General features: G+C 36.9%; 2 protein-coding genes across 4 annotated transcripts in view; one reads left to right on the top strand and one right to left on the bottom strand.

Moving 5' to 3' along the window:
• LOC108606538 (protein scalloped) overlaps positions 1–6,797 on the bottom strand; it is a 48,699-nt gene extending 41,902 nt beyond the window's left edge. For 2 of the 3 annotated variants that reach the window (XM_033294597.1, XM_033294600.1), the window contains exons 1-2: positions 6,745–6,795; positions 5,099–5,280 (exon numbers count right to left, since the gene is read on the bottom strand). In XM_033294597.1, coding sequence (XP_033150488.1) covers positions 5,099–5,132 — 34 coding nt within the window. In that variant the 5' untranslated portion in view covers positions 5,133–5,280; positions 6,745–6,795. Of the gene's footprint in view, positions 1–5,098; positions 5,281–6,744 lie in introns of all 3 variants that reach the window. The other variant, XM_033294598.1, reaches the window with a different exon arrangement.
• A 4,687-nt stretch (positions 6,798–11,484) lies between these two features.
• Positions 11,485–19,746, top strand: LOC108607189 (ATP-binding cassette sub-family D member 3). The gene is made up of 8 exons (XM_017997848.2): positions 11,485–12,114; positions 17,041–17,153; positions 17,206–17,396; positions 17,456–17,553; positions 17,612–18,075; positions 18,139–18,571; positions 18,629–18,803; positions 18,871–19,746. The coding sequence occupies exons 1-8, from the start codon at positions 12,002–12,004 to the stop codon at positions 19,282–19,284; spliced, it is 2,001 nt and encodes a 666-aa protein (XP_017853337.1). The 5' UTR covers positions 11,485–12,001; the 3' UTR covers positions 19,285–19,746.
• The last annotated feature ends 1,447 nt before the right edge of the window (positions 19,747–21,193 follow it).

The following is a 21,193-nucleotide window of genomic DNA, read 5'->3' as shown; positions in this document are numbered from 1 at the left end:
TATTTGAATATTTTCGCTTAAAACAATATTTAATAAAAATGGTATTGACTTCTAATTGAATAACATTTCTAGGCACTGTTTTTTTTACTCAAATATTAGATATTTTTTTACTTCTTAGCTCATATGTGTTTTAGCTTATTTTAGCTTTTTTTATTACGAGTTTAGCTTATACCGAAGCACACGCCTTGCAGCGCCCTCTAGCGTTACATTTAAAGAGCAAAACTTTAACGTGCCCGCTTTGCATTTGAGCCAATAACAAAGTGTATCAACAGTTGCTGCTGCTTGTTTATAAGAAAGAGGAAGCACCAACAGCAGCAGCAACTTGTATAAAAATGCGACTCTCATTAATTTGTGGAAAATTGATTTTCGTTAAAAGTCTAAGTTTGTTGCTTTTATTGAAGGGATGAACTTTTAGCTCAAAAACATTTACCGACTAATGCGCTTTAATTGATAACAAATTGATAACTGACTTGCAACGCTTTTTAGACTGACCATAAGTAAACTTAAGCTGGCAAACTTTTGATAATATTTAGCATATTAACAAAGTTAGAAGCGTGCCATAATAGAATAAAAATATAGCTACATTTTTGCTTTTGCTTAGCGCAAAGTGCATTGATAAGTTGGCCAAGCAAGCAAATAATTAGTAATGCTATTTGAAAACTTTTTTATAAAACATTTATATAGGTTGCCAATGTGCTTTGAAATATTAACAGCTAAATTAAATTTAGCAGCGCGTCTGACAATTTGATACGCTTTAAGTATCAAAGTTGCAAGTTTTTCTCTAATGATTTAAGTTTGCTTTGTAGCTTCAATTGCAAAATCAAACTGCATAGCATAAAAAAAAATATATATATATATATATGCTTAAAGACTTTTTGCTTAGACACAAGTTTAAATTTCATTAGAAGAACATTTTGCAATGTTCTGTGGCTGTGACTGATGAAAAGTAAGATTCGTTTTTTAGCTACAGCTGAGCTATGAAATAAAATAAATTGCTGACTTTTAAAATACAAAACACATACTTAAGCGAATGATAACGAATGAGTAACTAAATTTAGGGGGGGAGCTGGAGGCGGCGACTTGTGTAATAAAAACAACGAGTCGAGAGAATCGAAAAGCGAAAAGCGGCGTTGAAGCATTAAATAAAACAAACAACAAGTGAAGTTGAAGAAGTTTGGGCACACACACACACAAGTGGCAAGTGGCAAGTACAGTGAGTGTTTGTGGCACGCTGGCGAAAGAGCCGTTGCCGTTGCCGCCGCTGCCACCGGAGCGGACTGTGCTGCTACCCGCTGCGAATGGCGACGCACAGCTTGGAATTGAATTCTCGATGCGAAGACAGCAAAAAGGTGAGAGCAGCAGCATAAAAGAGACGCGCCAAGGGGGGGGTGAAGGGGGGCAGCGGTATTTAGGGACAGGGGCGCGCTTTTGGGACATTTGGATCTGGGGTCTGAGGTCTGGGGGTTTTGCTGCTTTTCGGTCGGTCCCCAATATGCTTGGCGGCAAAAATAGCCAAAGCCAACATGGCGGATGTTGCATGGAATTTATTTTTACTTTAAAGTAAAGAATTTTTTGAATTCCTGAACGTTGAAAAATGTTGAAAACGACAAAACAAAATATGCACGAATGTGTGTGTGTGTGTGTGTTTGTGTTTGTTTGCGCTTGTGTAGATGCGGCAAAGCCTGGAGGGCAAGGCTATAGATACAGATACAGATACAGCTACAGCTACAGCTAAAGATACAGCTACAAAGCGTTGCCGGCAATTCAAGTTAAATGACAGAACAGCTGACACTATTTGCCGACTCTGGCGATGCTGTTGCAACGTTGTGGCATGCCACAGACCCACAGTGTTAAGGAAAATTAGGCAGCATTTGCCGCATATCAGATATCAATGTGCTACAAATAATTCTTAACTTAAAGCTGCCATTATATATAAATATATACATATATATATATATATATATATATATATATACATAAAACTTTAAGGCTGCACATCTTCTAGATTACTTATCATGGGAAACTTGAGTTGCTGCTGCTGGCTGCACTTGCAACAAGTGTTTCAGCCAATCATGCGTTAAGGTTTCGCTGCTTACTCTAGGCCAACCGCTGTCCGTCTGTCTGTCTGTCTGTCACTCACTCACTCAGTTAGTCAGTCAGTCAATGTATGCGCGCCTAATCTCTGCGAGATCTTAAGATAAGCCTTTTATTCGCCTCGCACCAGACGCTTTGCGCTTCTTCCTCTTCTCTAGTGTTTGTTTTTTATCATTTCAAAAATCTCTACAATTATCAACATGACGAAATATTTGTTTAGCTTAGCTTAGTTAATTAGTTTGTAGCTTTCAGTTATTATTATGTTTGGTCTAGTAAAAATACTTTGAAAAAGTCTAAGAACGTCGTAGAAATGCGTTGGTGACTTTTATTGTTGACTTTTGTTTGTTTCCTTTCAGAATTTCTCGAGCTGTATACTAAAGTAATAACTTATAGCTTTATACCGAAAATTTAAGTATTTGGCATTTAGAAACTGTTAATATAAATGATTTATAAAGATTATTGATTAATCTGTTGTTGACTTTTGTTTTTTTAGTTTAACACAAACATTTCGAAATTTCTATGCATATTTTCGAACTGAAAACCAAAGCACGGTTTCAATATAATGTTAAGTAATAACTTATATATTTATAACAAATATGCTAATACTTAAAGCGTGTAATTTGGGTTTTTAAAACTTATAGATACGATAGCTAAAGATTGTTGATTAATCTATTGTTGTTGACTTTTATTTTAAAATTCAACAGCAGCATTTCGAAATTTCTATGCATATTTTTGAACTAAAAAGCCAATATCTTTTTAAAAAATTTCTGAAATCGTACAGTTTTGTATTTAAGATTTAGAAACTATTAAAGTTTGTTGACTTTTCTGTTTTAATTCAACAGAAGCATTTCGAATACTTTCGAACTGTACAGCTAAGAACTTTTTAGAATCTTAGTTCATACCGAAATCGTAGATACCGCATTTAAAAGCGACAGCTAAAGTTTGTTGATTGTTGAGAAGCATTTCGAAAGTCCGAATTTCAATTAATAACTATAGAATTTTGGATTTACAAACTGGCTACATTAAGCTTAAAGCGTTTATTCTTTTGTTTAACAAGACTTGCTGTTTACTTAGGCTCAATTGATTTGTCGACACTGTGCAGTGCTCATTTAGACAATTGTCTCGGTAATATCTTGGATTACAGTCAGTGCTACAATCGGATCGGATGGCATAATGTTTCCTCCCTCAGAATTGAAGCTCTCTGAAGTGGCTTTCATGTAACATAATGTAGAATAACGTGTAGTTGGACTCAAATTGAATATGAGCAACTGTACTGAATCGGAGTCGGGAGTCTCGGAGTCGGGAGTCGGAGACAATTTGTTAGACAAAACTGTCAATTGGAGCCTGCGACAATATTTATGTGTGTAGCTTGTTGTTGGGTTAAGCGCGTCTGTCTGTCAATTACAGCGAAGCAGATAATGTTATATGAAGCTAAGAAATAGCGATGCGCAGCCGCTTGAGGGGGTGGGGGTGGGGTGGTTGTATCTATGTGTGTGTGTTTGCTATTTGAGAAACCCTGCAAGTTAACTTGGGCTATACCTTGGAGGCACTCAAGCGAATTATTGCTGTTGAATTAAGTAAAGAACCGAAGCTTTGGCTAGAATATTGTGCTACAAGCTGTCGCCGCCGCCGCCGCCGCTCTGTGGCTGCAGCTGAGGACACTAAGCAGGCAGACATTTCATAGAACTTGGCCCTCTAACCCAATAACAAAATAAAAATGCAATAGCAAAAAAAAAAAAAAAAACTTACTTAGCATATGGCTAACTTACATAATATAAAAGCAATTTGTAGTAACAAATTCAATTAGTTGACAGACGAGAGACTCAAGTAATAGCAAAAATAAAAAGAGAGCGCGCTAAAGCGTGCGAGCGAGATGGCAGCACGTCTCTAATCCAAGCGCTTGGAGCGCTTTTCTTTTGCCGTCGGTTCAACAATTTTCCATTTTCCAAATTTCCAAGCCAATTGTGGCGCCAAATGTATTAAAATTAAAATCAAAATTTATGTACTGCTGCAAATGTAAAATTGTAGCTTTAATATTATAATGAAAATCTGTGGCTTGCCATGACAAATTTGAAATTTTATGCATTTTCGTATATCATATAACCAAGTTTTGTTGGTAATCCAATACATTTAAATATATTGAGCATAGCAAACAGCTTTTGTTATTCAACAGAGCTAAAAAAAAAATAGCGCAGTAAATTTAATTAAATTAGTTTTATATTAAAGAGCAGCACAAAAATGTTACAAAAAAATCAAATTAATAGTTTTAAATATTTTCTTTGTTTATTTAAATAGAGCGTGTTGCCTAATGCATTTTTAAAATGTCTTAATGGATTAAATGGATTTTCGAAAGCTTAAACAGCACAAAGATAAACCCAAATCTTATCAGTGAAAGCAAATTCTAGCTTAAGTGCAGCTGAAATGCCTAAAAACTATAAAAAGAGAGCAACAGTCAAAGAGAGAGAGAGAGAGAGAGAGAGAGAGCACGCGCACTTAGCTATATATAGAACTTTAAAAAGCGAATTTCTAAGCTAAACATAAAAAGTGATTACCAAAAAGTTGCCAAAAAAAATCAAGTGGAACAAGTTTTTCAATAAACATTAGCTAGACTTAATTTATTTTTGGCATTTTATACTTTTGGCGACAAATAGAGACATATATATATAGCTGATATATATACGAATTTATTATGAATGGTTTGGAAGCTGCTCGTGCCATATCTTTAATTTTTTTTTTTTTGTTTGCTGCTACGCTTTTTATATTTATTTATATACACACACTCTTTTTTTTTTTTTGGCTGATAACAGCAGATTAAGCAGCGATAGCTGTCTCCGATTTGTTATGCGATATGTGCAACGGTATATGGTGACTATATGAATCATTCGACGTTGTTTTTTTTTTGATTAGCAACGTTTTTATTTTGCTGTTACGATTGGATTAAATTTACTTACGTGTGTATTTTTTTTTTCGAAATGAAATAGTAAAATAATTTTGGCGCACTTACTTTTGTATAGAAATTTGGAATAATCACAATCCATTTTGTTGTTGCGTGTTGCGTTCTATGTTGCTATTATTGTTGTTGTCTTAATGCAGACATCAATTTATATTTGTTGTTGTTATTATTGTTGCTCAATGCTGTTGAGTTTTTATGTTGAGACACTTGCTATTCACATTTGCAGCCATTCACTTGAATTACAAACAGCAAGCATTCAGTAAAAGAAAAACAATAATTATAAACAGCAACAACAACAAAACAAACAAAAAATTAACAAATATGTATGAAAAAAAAAAACTGCCGTTAGCTTGCATACAAAATCTTGCATTGTTATTGTTGTTAACTTTGCCGGCGGCAAGCAGCGAGTGCAGCCGAAATTTGTATTCGAATTCGAAATTTCGTAGTAGCTTAAAAAAAAAACAGTAATTTTTCGTTGTTGTTGTTGTTGTTGTTGTGTTTGTTGCTGATGCGCGCAACCTTCTGCTGTTGTAGTTTTGTTATTGTTATTGTTGTTGTTTTATTGACACTTGATGGGCGCTGCTGTTGCTGCTGCTGTTGATTTTTTGTTATTGTTGCAATTTAATGCCATTTTACAAGCATGTATAACATTGTGAGCGCTTTTTTATTTTAGTTGCTGCTTTCATTTACATACACACACACACACACACACACGCACACATGCATATGCTAAAACATATTCTTGCTGCTTTTATTTGCTTTGCTTTGCTGCCGCTGTCTCTGCCGCTGCCGCTGCAGGTGTAACTGTTGCTGTCGCTGCGACGCCGACTGCAAGTTTGCTGCTGCTGCTCTTTTGTCGTTTAACTGTATCTTATCTGTGTGTTGGGTGCGCCTTTAACTAAATTGAAATTTCTATTAGTATTAACATGTGTCTTTGCTTTTTTTTTTTCATATTAACAATAAAAAAAAGCGCGCGCGAACGCAACAGTTGCGCCAACAGAACACACACACACACACACAGAAAAAAGCATAAAAAACAAAACAACAAATACACGCGCTTAGCAAACCGCATGCAGCGTCTATTTTACATATATAAATGTTTATATATTTGTTTGTTTGTTAGCTTGATATTGTACTTTATGCAATTATAATTCGTTTTTTCGCGCTGCCGTCGCCCGTTTGCCCGTCGCGAATTTAATTTAATTTCTTTTGCTATAGTTTATGCCGTTGTTTATTCTGTTAGCTTTTGCTTTTGTTGTTATTGTTGCTGTTGTTTTGCCTGCAGGCGGCGGCACGCGTTTGGCAATGCTTAAAATTTTCATATCGTATAGCTTCACGGATTTGTTACCGATTGGTCGCGCCTTAGACCAAGCATTTTCTTCTAGCAAAAAATATAAAATAAAACACATACACACATACGTACATACACTTAGTTCATCTTACACTCGCACACAACAAAATAAAAAAAACGCACACACACACACACTCACACACACAGAGCGGCAAAGACACAACACACTGACACTAATTTATGTATTTATGTTTGCTTGCACATTAACTTAATGTGCATACTTTTGAAAGCGTTTTAAATTTATATATTTTTTTTTCGGCTATTTTGATTTTATTTTTGCTCTAAACACAACCAAAAAACAACAAAAAAAAATAAACAGTAACAGTAATGTGAATTTGTTAACTACGTGCTGCGCTTGCTTTCGCATACAAAATGTGACGACGCCAACACAACCGACGGTATAAACAAAACTACCAATACGAAATTAGCTCAAAATGTATTTCAGGCAAAAATTAAAACAGCAAAAAGCGCTCATTGCGCGCGAGCGAGCCCGTGTGCAGTTAAACTGCCAACCTACCCACACACGCACACATACATATGCATAAAGCGCTTGCCCGAAGAGCAAACCGAGCCCCAACAGAACAGCTTGTTGGATATGCGACAAACACACTCACACTTTGCCCATACAGATACAGCAAATTTACTCACCAAGTTGGTCTCCCCCTCCCTGCCAATACACACACACACACAGCACGCCAAGCAGCTGAGAGCGAGAGCACAAGAAAGTGTGAGAGAGCGCAACAGCCGCACGCTTTGGTTAGAGTAGAGCAAAAGATGGCGAGTGGATTTCGAACAGCGCATGAATCAGCTTCCGCTGTTTCTGTTCACTTGCTGCTGCTCTTGTTGTTGTTGTTCTTTCATTCTTCTGCTGTGTGTTCTGTTGCTATTGAAATGAGTTATGCTCATATGTACACACATACATACATATGTATGTATGTATGTATGGCCTGCTGACTTCTTGCCCAAGTTTGAGTTGTTGGCTTTTTGAGCGCTTGAGAGAGAGTAGTATGAGCGCTTTGCTTACATTCAGAATTATCTATGGTACTTGGCGAACAGTTTATGCGCAACGTGTATACGTGTTTACACATTTGTTGTTGATAAAATGAAATTAATGCATATCACTTGTTGCAATAATTCGCAACAGATTAATAGCTGCAATTTAAAAATCAATTAACAATCTAATGTCAGCATGTGAACTATGTAAACGCGTGTTTAGTCACCAGCTCTAGGCAGCGACGCATGGTTACACTTACACTTACACATACACTTACACTTACACTAAGTAAAAGATTTCTTAAAAATAAGAGAGTGTCATAATAACTGAGTGCGTTTGCACGTGCGTAGAGGATGAGCAGAGAAACGAATGCGCGCTAATTGCCAGCGGCTCCCTCTCGCTCGCTCACTGCAGCAGCAGCAGCAGCAGCACTTAACACAAATCATTTAGCATCTATTTTAGTTTTAATATAAATATAAACTGATCTCACAGCATGTAAGTGTAAATCTAACATTTAATGCCTTGGCGCCGGCAAAGAGAGTTGTGATTTAATTATGCTTAAAAGTTAGTAAGTTCATGCACAAGTTCAAGCTTAAGTGCGTTTGTATGTGTGTGCAATAAAATTTGCGTTTGTTGAACTCATGGAAATTGTCACTGTGCAATTTAAAATGCACGCCTGCAATGGCATTAATTGCTATAAATTGAACAAACCATAAGCTTCACACACACACACACACACACACACGCACGCACAACGTGTTTAGCGCCTGTTTGGGGGTGCAGCATGCGATTTAAAACAATGTTACTCTATATAAAGCGTTGACGACAGTGGTGAACGCGTGGGGGGTGGGGAGGCAGCTTTTGTTCTTCTTCTTTTTGCCTTTGGCTATATGTTGAACAGCAGCGACATTGTTGCGCATATCGGGCGTGTGTAGAGATGAAAATTTGCCGCCTTCTGCGATGTGAACAGCTGTTTTTGCATTTGCACTCAATTTGTTGCGCTCACTGAGTGAGAATACCGTTGGGCCATAAAAGCTCTTGCTGCGAGAGCCGCCACAAGGAGTGTGAGTGTCAGTGTGAGCGCAAGCGAGAGAGACACAACGAGTGCGCAAACATATCAAAAAGTGAGCGTAAAAAGGGTGTGCAATTGTGGCTCTTGGTGTTGTGTGTTGTTGGGTGGTTAGTGGGCGATTCATGCAAAGACGCAAGCTGAAAATTATGAAATGGCCATAATTATTGTGGGCAACACAGCACGCACACCCACACACACAGACAGACACAGACACATACATGTTTGCACGCCACAATTAAATTGAGTTAGCAGGCAATTGAAAGCAACTCAGCCACAGGGTGTTTGTTGGCGGGACACAAGCTATGGTGAGTGTGTGTGTGTCTAGCAATGGCGTGGGGAGGGGGCGGGGAGTACAGATGAGCCTATGAAGTTAACTGCGCGCATGGGCCTGGCAGCGGCGTCAAGACATTCAGAGGCTCTTGAGCGATTTAACGGCAATCGGCTTGACAGCTGTAACTCATTGTCTACACCCGCACCCCTGCTACCACCCCCCTTAACCTAATGACCTAAGCGTGCGCGCGTGTGTGTGTGTTTGTATTAGTAGCTTGACCCTCTTGCTGTTACCAATTGCATTTAAATTTGTTTAGATTTTGTTTTTGGCATAAGCTTCATGATTTTGATTTCGATTTGCTCAGACTAAAAATAAATATATAATTTGGTTTTTTTTTTGTTGTGTGGTTTTTTTTTTTATTTTCTACTTTACGCGTGTAAGGGGCCAAAACATCATTAGACATTAAGGCTAGTGTGTTGAAAGCGTACAACAACAGCTCCAACAACTCAGCATGTGTGCAGACGGTCGAGAGTCGATGTCGATGGCGATGTCGATGTCTCGATGTGGATGTGGCTGTGGATGCAGCGCTGTCGATGTCTCTATGTCTATGTCGATCCGCTGTTGGGTCTGTCTATATATAAACATAGCATAAGACAAGACAAGCAAAGCAAAGCGTTAGTATAAAATTCAAGATGTGATATTCAGATACATACATATACCTATATACATAACTGTATATTCGCTTGCTACACTACGAAAAAAAAAAGTAATTAAATTGTAAAAAAAATTAAATTTGCTAGCTATATACAAAACGTACACTTTTTTTAAGCATTATTTATTTAATTACAGTTTTTTTTTTGCGTGTATTTTAGCGACTTTCGTTGCGATTCATTCAACTAACTATTTTTATCTATCATACATATCTATGTACTTAGCATTGTAAACATTTGTTTGCATTAATTAAATCTAACATTTCTAATATTTGGCACTGAAGTAGTTTTTTTCTTTATTAAACAGTCACTTATTGTTATTGTTGTTGTTATTAATAAAAATGCATGCATTAAGCGTATTGCATGTTTATTAACATTTTTTTTTTTGTTTTGTTTACTCGCTTATATTGGCAAATGGCACAAATGTTTCAAATGCAGGCATTGTGCACTAATATTTTGCGCTTCGGAATGTTTTAATAAAATTTTAGTTTTTATTTAATAGTACCTTCGTGGCTGGCGCAACAACAATAACAATAAGCATTATTATGAAAAACAGCAACAGTTGTTAATATTCGCTTAAAAAGCTGCTTAGCAGCAAATATTGTGAATGATGGACAAGTGCATACTCTGTAAATTTTTACATTTGTTGGTAAGTAAATTATTTCAAATAGTGTATGTATTTTCAAGTGCAATTGCTTGGCATTTATTTAATTATTGTTTCAGTTTTACACATCTTTATGAACATTTGTGTAAAATTGCTTTCTTTTGTTTGTGAGCTGCTGTGCATTAGGCCACAAGCTAGGGAGCACTTTAACTACAAACAAAAAATAAAAACACACATGGAATTTTTCATTGCCAATTACAACAAGCTGCTGGCCCCAACCAAATGCAACGCGCAAAAAATTAAAACAAAACAAACACAAAAAAAAAAATACCATATGAAAAAAGTAAAGGCATTCCGCATAGCAAGAGGAACCCCAGTCCTCCTCGCCAAATACCCCGATTTCTGAGAGCCGAGAGTCTTAACCCCAATCATTCGAGCTTGAGCTTGAACCAATGCTTGCCAAGAAACGAAAACGGAACAGAACAAAAAAAAAATGCAACAACAAATAAATTCCGAAACGAAATGTTAAGAATTTTACATTCGAGATACTTTTTTATCAGCAACTCGTTGCGCTGTTCTTACTACTGCTCCTGCTACTGTTGCAGTTGCAGTTGCAGCAACGTTGCTGCTGCCTCAACGTCTCAACGTGCATTCCCAGGCCGAGGCAATCTCTCTCCCCCAACCTGTTACAACATGCAATCGACAGGCCTTCAACAAGAGCCGGAAAACCTTAACTGTACGCAGCAATTCAAGCAATCGCTAAACGTATCCAAGCGTAGCGCAAATACTTGCTAACAATGTTTCTATAACGTATAGTATAGCTATGTTATATTCATAACATTCTAAACATGCCATTTTTTGTGAAAACAATATTTGGAAGTGTCAAGCATGTTCTTGATTTTAATTACGCTTAACAAATCAATACATCTTATATTTTATTTAATGCAACAAGAGCTTATATGATAATTTTTAAACATACAATTCAAATAGTGCGCGCTAACTTTGGCGCTCACACTTAAGTGTTGGGTACTGTCATCAGCATGTAATGGATGATACCTGTCTGCATGCTTAAGAGGTTTAGTTTTATTGATTGTGCAATTTCATGTAACATATACGTAATACATAGTTTTATCAATGTCCATCGATCCCTTGTCGATAGTGGTTCTGTAACAAATAACAAATATCGATATATTTATACATCGCGCTCACTCGCTAAGCTTGTAATGGATGACACTTGCTATTTCCCGCTTTATCAAGTTGCACAGTATACAGTTTTGAGAGCATCGCTCCGTTGCTGACAGTAGTTTGACGATCATCGCAGGTAGCAGTTGGAAAAGTTGCTCAGCGCTTAACATCGATATCAACAATAACATCGTGAAATATTGATGGTCGATGCATCGAAGTTTTTTTTACATTGATAGTCCATCTCTAAAATTTAGATTTGTTGTTGTTTCGCCGAGTTTCGGACGTGTATTTTTTTGTTTAACGCAACGCAATTTTACCAAGTCCATCCAATTAATAAACGTAGCTGCCTCGTTGAATTGGCAACACTTACTCCATAGCCCTAACAGTGGATAAGTAAACGGCATTCGGTTTCGGTCTCGCGCTTAGCAATCAACAATAAAATAAACAAAAGCTGAAAAACTTGGTGTAAAAAATTGCTAACGTCAAATCAAAGGCACAACATTTTAATGCTAGTGTAAATAGTAGTAGTAGGAAGTGCAACGATTCAAGCTGAAAGAAACAGCGAAAGTTAACATTTATTATTACGCACACAAACACTTAACGTTGCAGCGAAAGCAACAAAGCAGGAGCTGAAGGAGGCAGCAGCGCCGCACAAAGAAAAAAAACACAAAACACACGAGCGTACTTCAAAGTACTTTTTTTTTGTTGTATTATTTATATTTTTTTTTATCTATTTTAACCGCGTGAGTGTGCGTGTGTGAGCAATAATGGCACCAGCACTAAGTAAATTGGCCAACAACCAAAGCGCCATCGTTGGTGCTGCGGGCATAACCGCAGCGCTATGGATAATTGCATATGGCAAAATGTCCAACAAAAAGAGGTGAGTACAAACAACAACAACAAAAACAATTTGGCAAAGGCAATGACATTGAAAAATTCATAGTTTTTAGTATTAATGTACAAAATATTTATATACAAAGCCAGCACTTGCAGGCGCCTAGCATGTACGCAGCCCTGCAGTTCTATGCGAGGCATGTCCTATAGTTCTATTTAATGTGTGCTGCTTTTAATTGAGCAATGTAGCTAATTAAATTGTTGCTAACTGCGCGTGTATATGTGGAAATTGCCATGTAGCTGTCGCTGTATGGCATAAAGTTGGAACAGCTGAAGCAGGAACTTGATAAAGTGGGTACAGCAGGGTAGCGTCCTCAGTTAGTGCGTGTGTGTGTGTGTGAGGATCGTATGATGCATTCGAGGCGCTTTAACTGGTTTAATTGTGCCATTTCGCTTAAATTCAAGGACAGCGATCACTGAGCAAGAGTTTGTTAACAGCTGTTTACAATAAAGATTGCATTTTAAATATAATCAGACAACGTTTAACGTCATGCTTCAGTTGCATGCGCTGCTGCTCTCACTTTTTTCACTGTAAAAAAAAAATACATTTGTTATTAAATTGTAATCACAATTTAAGCTTTAATCTGTGTCTGGCTTAATGGCATGCAAAGTACAGTGAAGCAGCTGTAACCACTTGTTACTGTTGTTGTTGTTGCTTTTTGAACTGGCCAAGTGCACTTCCTGGCTGGCTCGTGTGTGCTCTTCATAGATTAAATAAAAATCGAAATTTAACATGAGTTCATCGATTAGTTGGTGAGTTGGTCTGCCTTCGCTTATGGCGATTATTAATTTGTCTTATCTTATCTATTGAGTTTTACTCGTTTGCAACCATTTTATTTTAGCCGTTGCCGTTGCTAATGCCCAACTGTATAATTGTAATTGTTGCTGTTGCTGTTGTCGACGCTATCGGATTACAAATACTACATGTGGCAACAGCTAGATCTAATTAATAGGTTATTTAATCAAGAAATTGCTTTTGCATGCTTTTACAATTAGACTAAGTACCTTTTGGCTAACTTGAGTGAGCAGCAGGAGTGGCCAGCCACACTTATTGATACGACAAACTGATAGATATGTCATATAGTTAGCATAGTTTTCAATTGAATTAATTGAATAGTTGTACGCCCTAACTTTCATTCTAGCAATTGCTATACTTACTTTAATTATTGTTGCTGTTGTAATCATTTGGTGCAAAGACATTCGCTCTTATGCAAATTCAAATCCCAACGTGCAAAAGTCCAAACAACTTTGACTGACAGCCGCTAAAATGCAATCAATGCAAACACACACACACGCACACCTGTGTACACACATACATACGTATGTGTGTGTGTGTGTTTATAATATGCATACAAATGTACAATTGCCGGCATTGTTTACATTTGTCTGTTGAGTGTGGTTTTGTTTTTGTCATTTTGCCGGCACATTCATTGCACAATTTTTATGACACGTCACTTGGATACGCTAACTGTTGCTTAAAATACAAAAAAGTCACAACTTTTGTATGAATTTTTATACTTAGCATTAAAATTATTGTAGTCTATTAAAAGCGCAATTATATTTATATTTAAAAGGATTTAATTAATGTTGATTTACTTATGACAAAATATTACGTATATTTTTTTTAATTGGCATAAGTAAATCATCATTAATTAAATTTTGCGACACTAATTATTTAACTTGCTTAAACATTTGTGCCTGCGCTTTATAAAAAATTATATAGAACTCTTGAAAAACAAGAGCACCCTTTTTTTTTTTTGTAAATTGTCGCTTTGACCCTAAGCGACTGAACTGAACTTCTTGCATACATTAACTAAAGCTTTGTGTTTATTTTTTACTTTGCAACTGATTTTTACTTTTCTAGAATGCCTGTTAATTTGGCTAATGTGCAGCTGTTAACAGTTAGCAGCGTTATGTTAACTTAAACTACAAAATATGCATTTCTCTATAGTTATTTTTGTTGTGGCAGATTTTTAAATGAAATGTAAATGCAGTGCATGGTAGAAAAAAAAACCGCAGCAAAAGGAATTTGCATAATTAAATGCGCTTGACACCTGTTGTACCTGTTGCAAACGCTTTTTGCCATTTCCACAGCGTGTAATTGTCAATTGTGCATAAGACAAAAAGCAAATCAAAACAAAAACATATAATATAATTATATATATTTAAAGCGCTGTTGTAGCAAATGTATAAAGTAAAATTTCAAAAAAATTAACTTAAAAATAAAGACAGCGTTAGCTAACGATTTGTTAACGCTAATTATTTTATTAGTAAATTTCAGTTATTTATATAATAAAAAATAATTTTAAACATATATAAAATATAGACAGCGTTAGTTATTTATTATATTAAGCATTTTTTATAACGTTTATTATTTTATTCATATATTTTGTCAGTCATATATTTATTTTTAAAACATTAATATAGTTAAAAAGAATATTGAGCAAATATAAAATATACACAACGTTAGTTTTTTAATATATTTAGCGTATTTTATGACGTTAATTATATCTACATTTTATTTACTAAATTTGATTTGCTTTTTACTTGTATTTTGTTATTTTTACTAAACAAATAAACATTAATTGCTTAAGCGCTTTTTCTTAGAATTCTTTTAAGTATAATATAATATATATAAAACGTATTGTTTTCTAAGAAAAAGCCTTTTACACAATTAGTGCTTAAACATAGCAAATAATAATACAAAAATGTGCTAGCAGTTCATTAAATTATTTAATTAATTCCATATTTGTTGCTTTGCATATGCAAAAGCTTAGACTTTAAACCGTTGAGTAAAAGTGATCTTGATATACACACACACATAAGCATGTATGTGTGTGTGTGTGTTAACGGCTTGTCTATATCTCATAAGTTGCTTGGCTCTAAGCTCTAAGCTATAATCAAAAGAATTTCTCAGCTTGGATGACGTGAGCACATCAAAACTTCAAATCAGCTGTTCGAACAAAGCAAAAGGAAGCTACAGCTTTCAAAAGCGCATTTTGAAACTATATATACAGTATATATATAAACTATATACATATCTTCTTTGTTGTTGTTGCCCAGTGTCTGGCATTTTGTGTTAATCAAAAAAAAATAGCAGAAAAAAAATTGTTTTGCCCGCCAGCGCCAGCGGTCAAACTTCAAGTGGCAAACTAGACGAAAGCAGACAAAATGTATAGCGTGTCTATATAGACATACACATATATGTAATGTATGTGTGTGTGTGTGTGTATATATATGTTTATATAGTTAGATTGAAAGACGGCGCGCACGCGCGCGCAACTGTGCAAAGCAATTTGTTGTTGGGGGGTCAATGTGCCTGTGCTTTTGGCTTTTTGGCGGCTTAGATTAGCTGCAACGACGTTTAGCAACAGTCTAACTAGCAGCTACTGTTAGACTTTGTAATATTTATCTAGGATCTGCGGCATAGTTTGCTGCTTATCTACTAATAAAAGCGTAAGCAATAAACGCGTGTTGTTCAATTGTTGATTGTTGTTCATCAATTGCGATTGACCGACCTATGGAACCGAACACGTGTTATGCACACACACACACACACATAGCCACTGGTATTAAAATCAAAACAGTTTTTTATATAAACTATGTGCGTAGGTAGCAAATGTTGCAAAATGTGCGCGCCCACAAAAGAAATAAATAAAGTAAAATCAATTCATTGGTCAGTTGCTGTATCTTTGTTAGTTTGTATATAAAAGAATTTTAGCTATTACCGCTATAAAGTTAAAGCTTTTTATTTCGCCTAGTCATCGCCAATCATCAACTTTTATTGCTGTGTCTATTTGTATTATTTGCTCAGACAGTCAAAGGCCAGTCGAACACCTCAACAGCAACAACAACAACAACAACAACAACAACAACAATTATTATGATAAGACAGCAAAGTGTATAAAACTTTGAACTTTGTTCCTTCTTATGCTTTCGCCTAACCCAAAACCAAAGCCAGCACCCACTCATAAAATTCATCAAATTCTCCCTCACTCTCTACCCACTGATAAGCTTGTCTAGGAACTTGGCACTTCGGCACTTGGCACTCTCTAAACTTTGTACGCCAACCGGATTTTTAAGCTTTTAATGGTTTCATTAGCAGCGTGTTTTAATTAATCATTAAAGATATATACGTTATATATATGCTATGTAGTTAGCGCTACTTTTGCAATTTACAATTTACAAATTTGCAACTTTTGTTCAATCGAATGCCTCAAGTCTAAAGTTATTGACTATTGTGACTTGTAATTTATGCAATCAAGTTTTATACTATATGTAGGCATTTAATGTTTATAAATAAATTAAAGTGGTTAGGCCATTTATTTACAGTTATTTTATAAACAAAATGATTGCTTGCAGCTATGCATTAGTTGAATGCATTTACGATATTCAATTCGCTATAGCAGCACATACAATATATAATTTATTGCTTGATTATTTTTATAATTCGCTTTGTTGCTTGTATTCAATAATTGACGATAATACAATACTCCATTTACGATATGCTTAGCTATATAGACAAGTTATAGTTATGAACTGAAATGCAAATAATGAAACATTTGAGCTCATACTGCTTTCAATGATTGGGAGCTGATGAAGAACGAATGCTGGAGCAGCTGCCAAGTGCAGGTTCAGGTCTCCCACAGTGTTACTATAACAATGGATTTATGTACATATATCCCATGGGTGAGAGCGAAAAAATCGTTAAAGAAAAACAAAGATAAAAATAAATAAATGAAATTGTAAAGCCATTGCCAAACAAATTGTTTACACAAAATGAAATAAAATGTTTTAGCTGCTTTTCGAAATTCGAATTCGAAATACAGCCACGCGCTAGTGATTTTAAACTAATTTTTATTTAAATTTGTGCTCTTTGCTATTTAATTCCATTTGATTTCTATGCTTACAGAAAGTCTGGCTATGAGGATAAAATCCAATACACTATATCCGAAAAGAAGGACAAAAAGTCAAGCAAGGCACATGTGAACTCAGTATTCTTCAAACAGCTGCGGCAGCTGCTGCGTAAGTTTGCAAGCAAAACTATCAAAATTGTCTTTTAATTGTTTTCTTTTAGCCATACTCATACCCAGATTCTGGAGCATGGAGACGGGTCTGTTGCTGCTAGTGGCGGCTGCGCTGATTGGACGCTCGGTGAGCGACATTTGGATGATACAGAATGCCACAGTAGTGGAGAGCACCATTATACATATGAATCGCGCCAAGTTCAAGACAGCATTGCTTAAATATTTGGCTGCACTGCCAGCGGTAAGCAGCAAACTGTTAAAATATAACGACTTTTTATATATACAATGTATTGCTTTTAGATATCTGTGGTTACCAACGTCTTGAAGTGGAGCTTGGGCGAGCTGAAGCTGCGTTTTCGCACAAATCTAACGCATCATTTGTACAGTCAATACCTCAAGTGAGTAGCTCAAACAATTTAACATACAATTTATTAAACAAATCTCTGAACATTGCAGCGGCTATACTTACTATAAAATGTCCAATTTGGATAACCGAATAGCCAATGCCGATCAGCTGCTTACAACGGACATTGACAAGTTCTGCGAAAGCGCCACAGACTTGTATTCAAACATAAGCAAACCTGTGCTGGATATATTCATCTATGTCTATCGCCTGACTGTCAATTTGGGCGGCAAGACACCGTCCATACTTATGTTGTATTTGCTATTTGCGGGCATCTTTCTAACACGACTGCGTCGTCCCACCGGCCGTCTGACGGTCGAGGAGCAGAAGCTGGAGGGCGAGTTCCGTTATGTGAATAGCAGACTTATAACCAATTCGGAGGAGGTGGCCTTCTATCAGGGCAATGTGCGTGAGAAGCTTACGCTGCTGGCCAGCTACTCCAAGCTGCGTTCGCATCTGCGCAAATTCCTTGAATTTCGCGTTAGCATGGGCATCATTGATAATATTGTGGGCAAATGTAAGTCCCAGCAGCATAACCATGCATTGTAACTCTTAACTGATTAATTGTATTTGCTGCTAGACTTTGCTTCCATTGTGGGCTTCTATGCTGTATCCATACCCTTCTTTTCCGAGAACCATCCACTGCTCTCTGGTGAGCACAGCGGTCAACGCTTGCAGGCCTATTACACTTATGGACGCATGCTGGTCAAGCTGGCCGAGGCCATTGGTCGTCTGGTGCTGGCGGGACGTGAGATGTCACGTCTGGCTGGCTTTACGGCACGCATGACGGAGCTGATCAAGGTGCTGAGCGATCTCAACAAGGGCACATATGAGCGCACCATGGTCAATGGCAATAGCATTACCCAAAATGGCAGCGATGCGGCCAGTGGCAGCAGCTTTGGTCCCAACAAGGGCATCATGTGCTTCGAGGATAATATTATACGCTTCGAAAAGGTGCCACTGGTCACACCCAATGGCGATGTGCTGCTCAAGGAGCTGAGCTTTGAAGTCAAGTGGGTGTCTAGCTTATCTAGTAAATTATAAACTTTAGCTTAATGTTTAAACTTCAGATCTGGCACCAATGTTTTGGTCTGTGGACCCAATGGCTGTGGCAAATCCTCGCTGTTTCGCATTCTGGGTGAGCTGTGGCCCACGTGGGGTGGCAAGGTGACCAAACCGTCGCGTGGCAAGCTTTTCTATATACCACAACGTCCCTACATGACGCTGGGCAGTCTACGTGACCAGGTAACAATCGCTATTGCTCTCTCGCTCATTTTCATTCATATAATTTGCTGTCTCGCTCGCTTGGCAGATTATTTATCCACATACACGCGAAGATATGCGTCGCTTGGGCAAATCGGATGAAGATCTCATGCATTATTTGGATATAGTGCAGCTGACCTATTTGGAGCAGCGCGAGAATGGCCTGGATGCCATTGAGGATTGGATCGATGTGTTGTCCGGCGGCGAGAAGCAGCGCATTGCCATGGCGCGTCTGTTCTATCATCGGCCACAGTTTGCCATCTTGGACGAGTGCACCAGTGCAGTCTCTGTCGATGTTGAGGGCAAAATGTATAGCTATTGCCGCGAGGCTGGCATTACGCTCTTCACTGTATCGCATCGCAAATCCTTGTGGGTGCATCACGATTACTATCTGCAGTTCGATGGACGTGGCAGCTATGAGTTTGCTACTATCGATCAGGACAAGGAACACTTTGGCTCCTAAGCACAAACACACACACACACACACAAACAAAACTTAAACTAAAATGTAAAACTTGTTATTGTTGTCAATATCCCTTCCTTGCTGACTGGACACCGCTCGTCGTCGTCATCGTCGTTGTCGTCGTCGTTTGTTTGCCTTCCTATTGTGCTTCTTGGTGTGCTGTAAATATATATATATAGAGTTATATATGTAGCTATAACAAATGTGTAGCCATTCCACACACGTTAATCTTCTTCTTATGCTTTGACGACTTGTTTTAATTATATATCTTCCTGCAAGAACTGCTGCGCTCTCTCCATGGAACGTTCGAGCTGTATGCTGGGTGTTAGTCATATAAGAGCTTAAAGTAAACGACAATTGATAATCGTAAACGACTTTCTAGCGAACATTTAGAAAATTTACACACACACGCATATTTTTCATGTATATGCAATAAATTGTAATTTATAAATTAATAATATAATCATCAGCTATTACTATTGTAACTATATATATACTTTTTTTTCTATTCGTACTTTTTTCATTATTTTTTTCGCTTTTGGTTTAATTGGATTTTAAAACGTATTTTGTATAATTTATATATTTTATTGCGCTATTATTATGGACACAATAACAATAAATTGCATTGTTTGTGCAACTTTTATTAAACAAATGTACATATATACAAACAGAAATAAATAAAATTTAAAACCACTTGCATTTGTTCTTCCTACTCCTTCAGTTATCCTTACACATCCAAAGTAATTTTTATGGAAAAATTTGAAATTTTCAATATTTGAATGCAGATCGATAGAGTTTCGTCCTGTGAATGCAGGGACCAAAAATATTAAAAATGCGACCTGATCCTGCGGAGATATGGCTACTTTTCTCTGGAAGATTGCTAGTGCTTACCCTTTGTGGTATGCAACACTTAATTTGCACTGTAGCCTAGCAAAGACAACAACCTTTGTACTAGTGTACCCGTGAAAAACGTTGCATACCACTATGGGCTGCAAGCACAGTCAATCCTCTACAGTAAAGTGGCCATATCTCCGCAGGATCAAGTAACATTTCCTAAATTCTTAGTTCCTGACACTCACAGGACGAGGCTCTACCGACCTGCATCAAAAAAGTATGGGGTCATCTAATTGTCCATCAACTTAGAAAATTTTCGCCTCAGGGCGCGAGGAAAGTGGCCAAGAACACAAAATCCTTGTTTTCTCCGGAACTACAAGGATGCTCCGCATGTGCTTTGGTCAGATGATGGCTCTTTTAAAAAGGATTCGTTTGGCACTAATTTCGTCCTGATCCTTGCAAGGATTCGGGAGATATAGGCTATTTTCTGTATACGAAAAAAGCTGTTTTTCTTCGCTCCTGTAAGGACTTTCGTCCTTTGAGTGGTATATTCTGAAAGCTCTTAAGGAGCACTACCTGGACACCAAAGGACATCCTTGTAGTCCTTGTAGTTTGCGAGTAAAAGGACATTTTGTGTTTTTGGGCCACTTTTTGCGACTAACCCCCTGTAAATTTTTTCAAGTAATTTTTTTGTGCAATTCCGGATATCCTGGTATGCACTTCGATAGATTTGATGCTTAGAATTCTGAAAATGCATATCATTTTTGTATCGGAAGGATAACGAAGAAGCAGAAGTTAGAAAAAGACTCATTTGCAATGAAATTTGGCTATAAATTGTAAGCAAAAAAAGACTTAAGCTACGAACCTGTTGCGTCCTTCTGCTTGTGTCCTCAGAAGCGAAACTACCAAGTGCCTAAAGGACCTTGAATTGTCCTGATTGTGCCTTAAAATTAAGAAGTCAATTGTTTATGTTTAACATATTTTATTTGTTCGATTCCCAGAGTTAAACAAATTAATTTAACCATTCTTATTCAAGATGTTCATGTCCTGCTCAATGGTTTCTCCGTTTAAGTTG

Source organism: Drosophila busckii, chromosome X, assembly GCF_011750605.1.
Source record: "Drosophila busckii strain San Diego stock center, stock number 13000-0081.31 chromosome X, ASM1175060v1, whole genome shotgun sequence".
NCBI lineage: Eukaryota > Metazoa > Arthropoda > Insecta > Diptera > Drosophilidae > Drosophila > Drosophila busckii.
This window is presented reverse-complemented; position numbering and strand designations above follow the sequence as displayed.

What these genes read in the sequence shown, in the direction of transcription:
- LOC108607189 (XM_017997848.2), top strand. Translation starts at nt 12,002, where the DNA reads ATGGCACCAGCACTAAGTAAATTGGCCAACAACCAAAGCGCCATCGTT. An exon ending in AAAATGTCCAACAAAAAGAG is followed by an intron (nt 12,115 to 17,040) that starts GTGAGTACAAAC and finishes CTATGCTTACAG; the next exon opens with AAAGTCTGGCTATGAGGATA. An exon ending in ATTTGGCTGCACTGCCAGCG is followed by an intron (nt 17,397 to 17,455) that starts GTAAGCAGCAAA and finishes TATTGCTTTTAG; the next exon opens with ATATCTGTGGTTACCAACGT.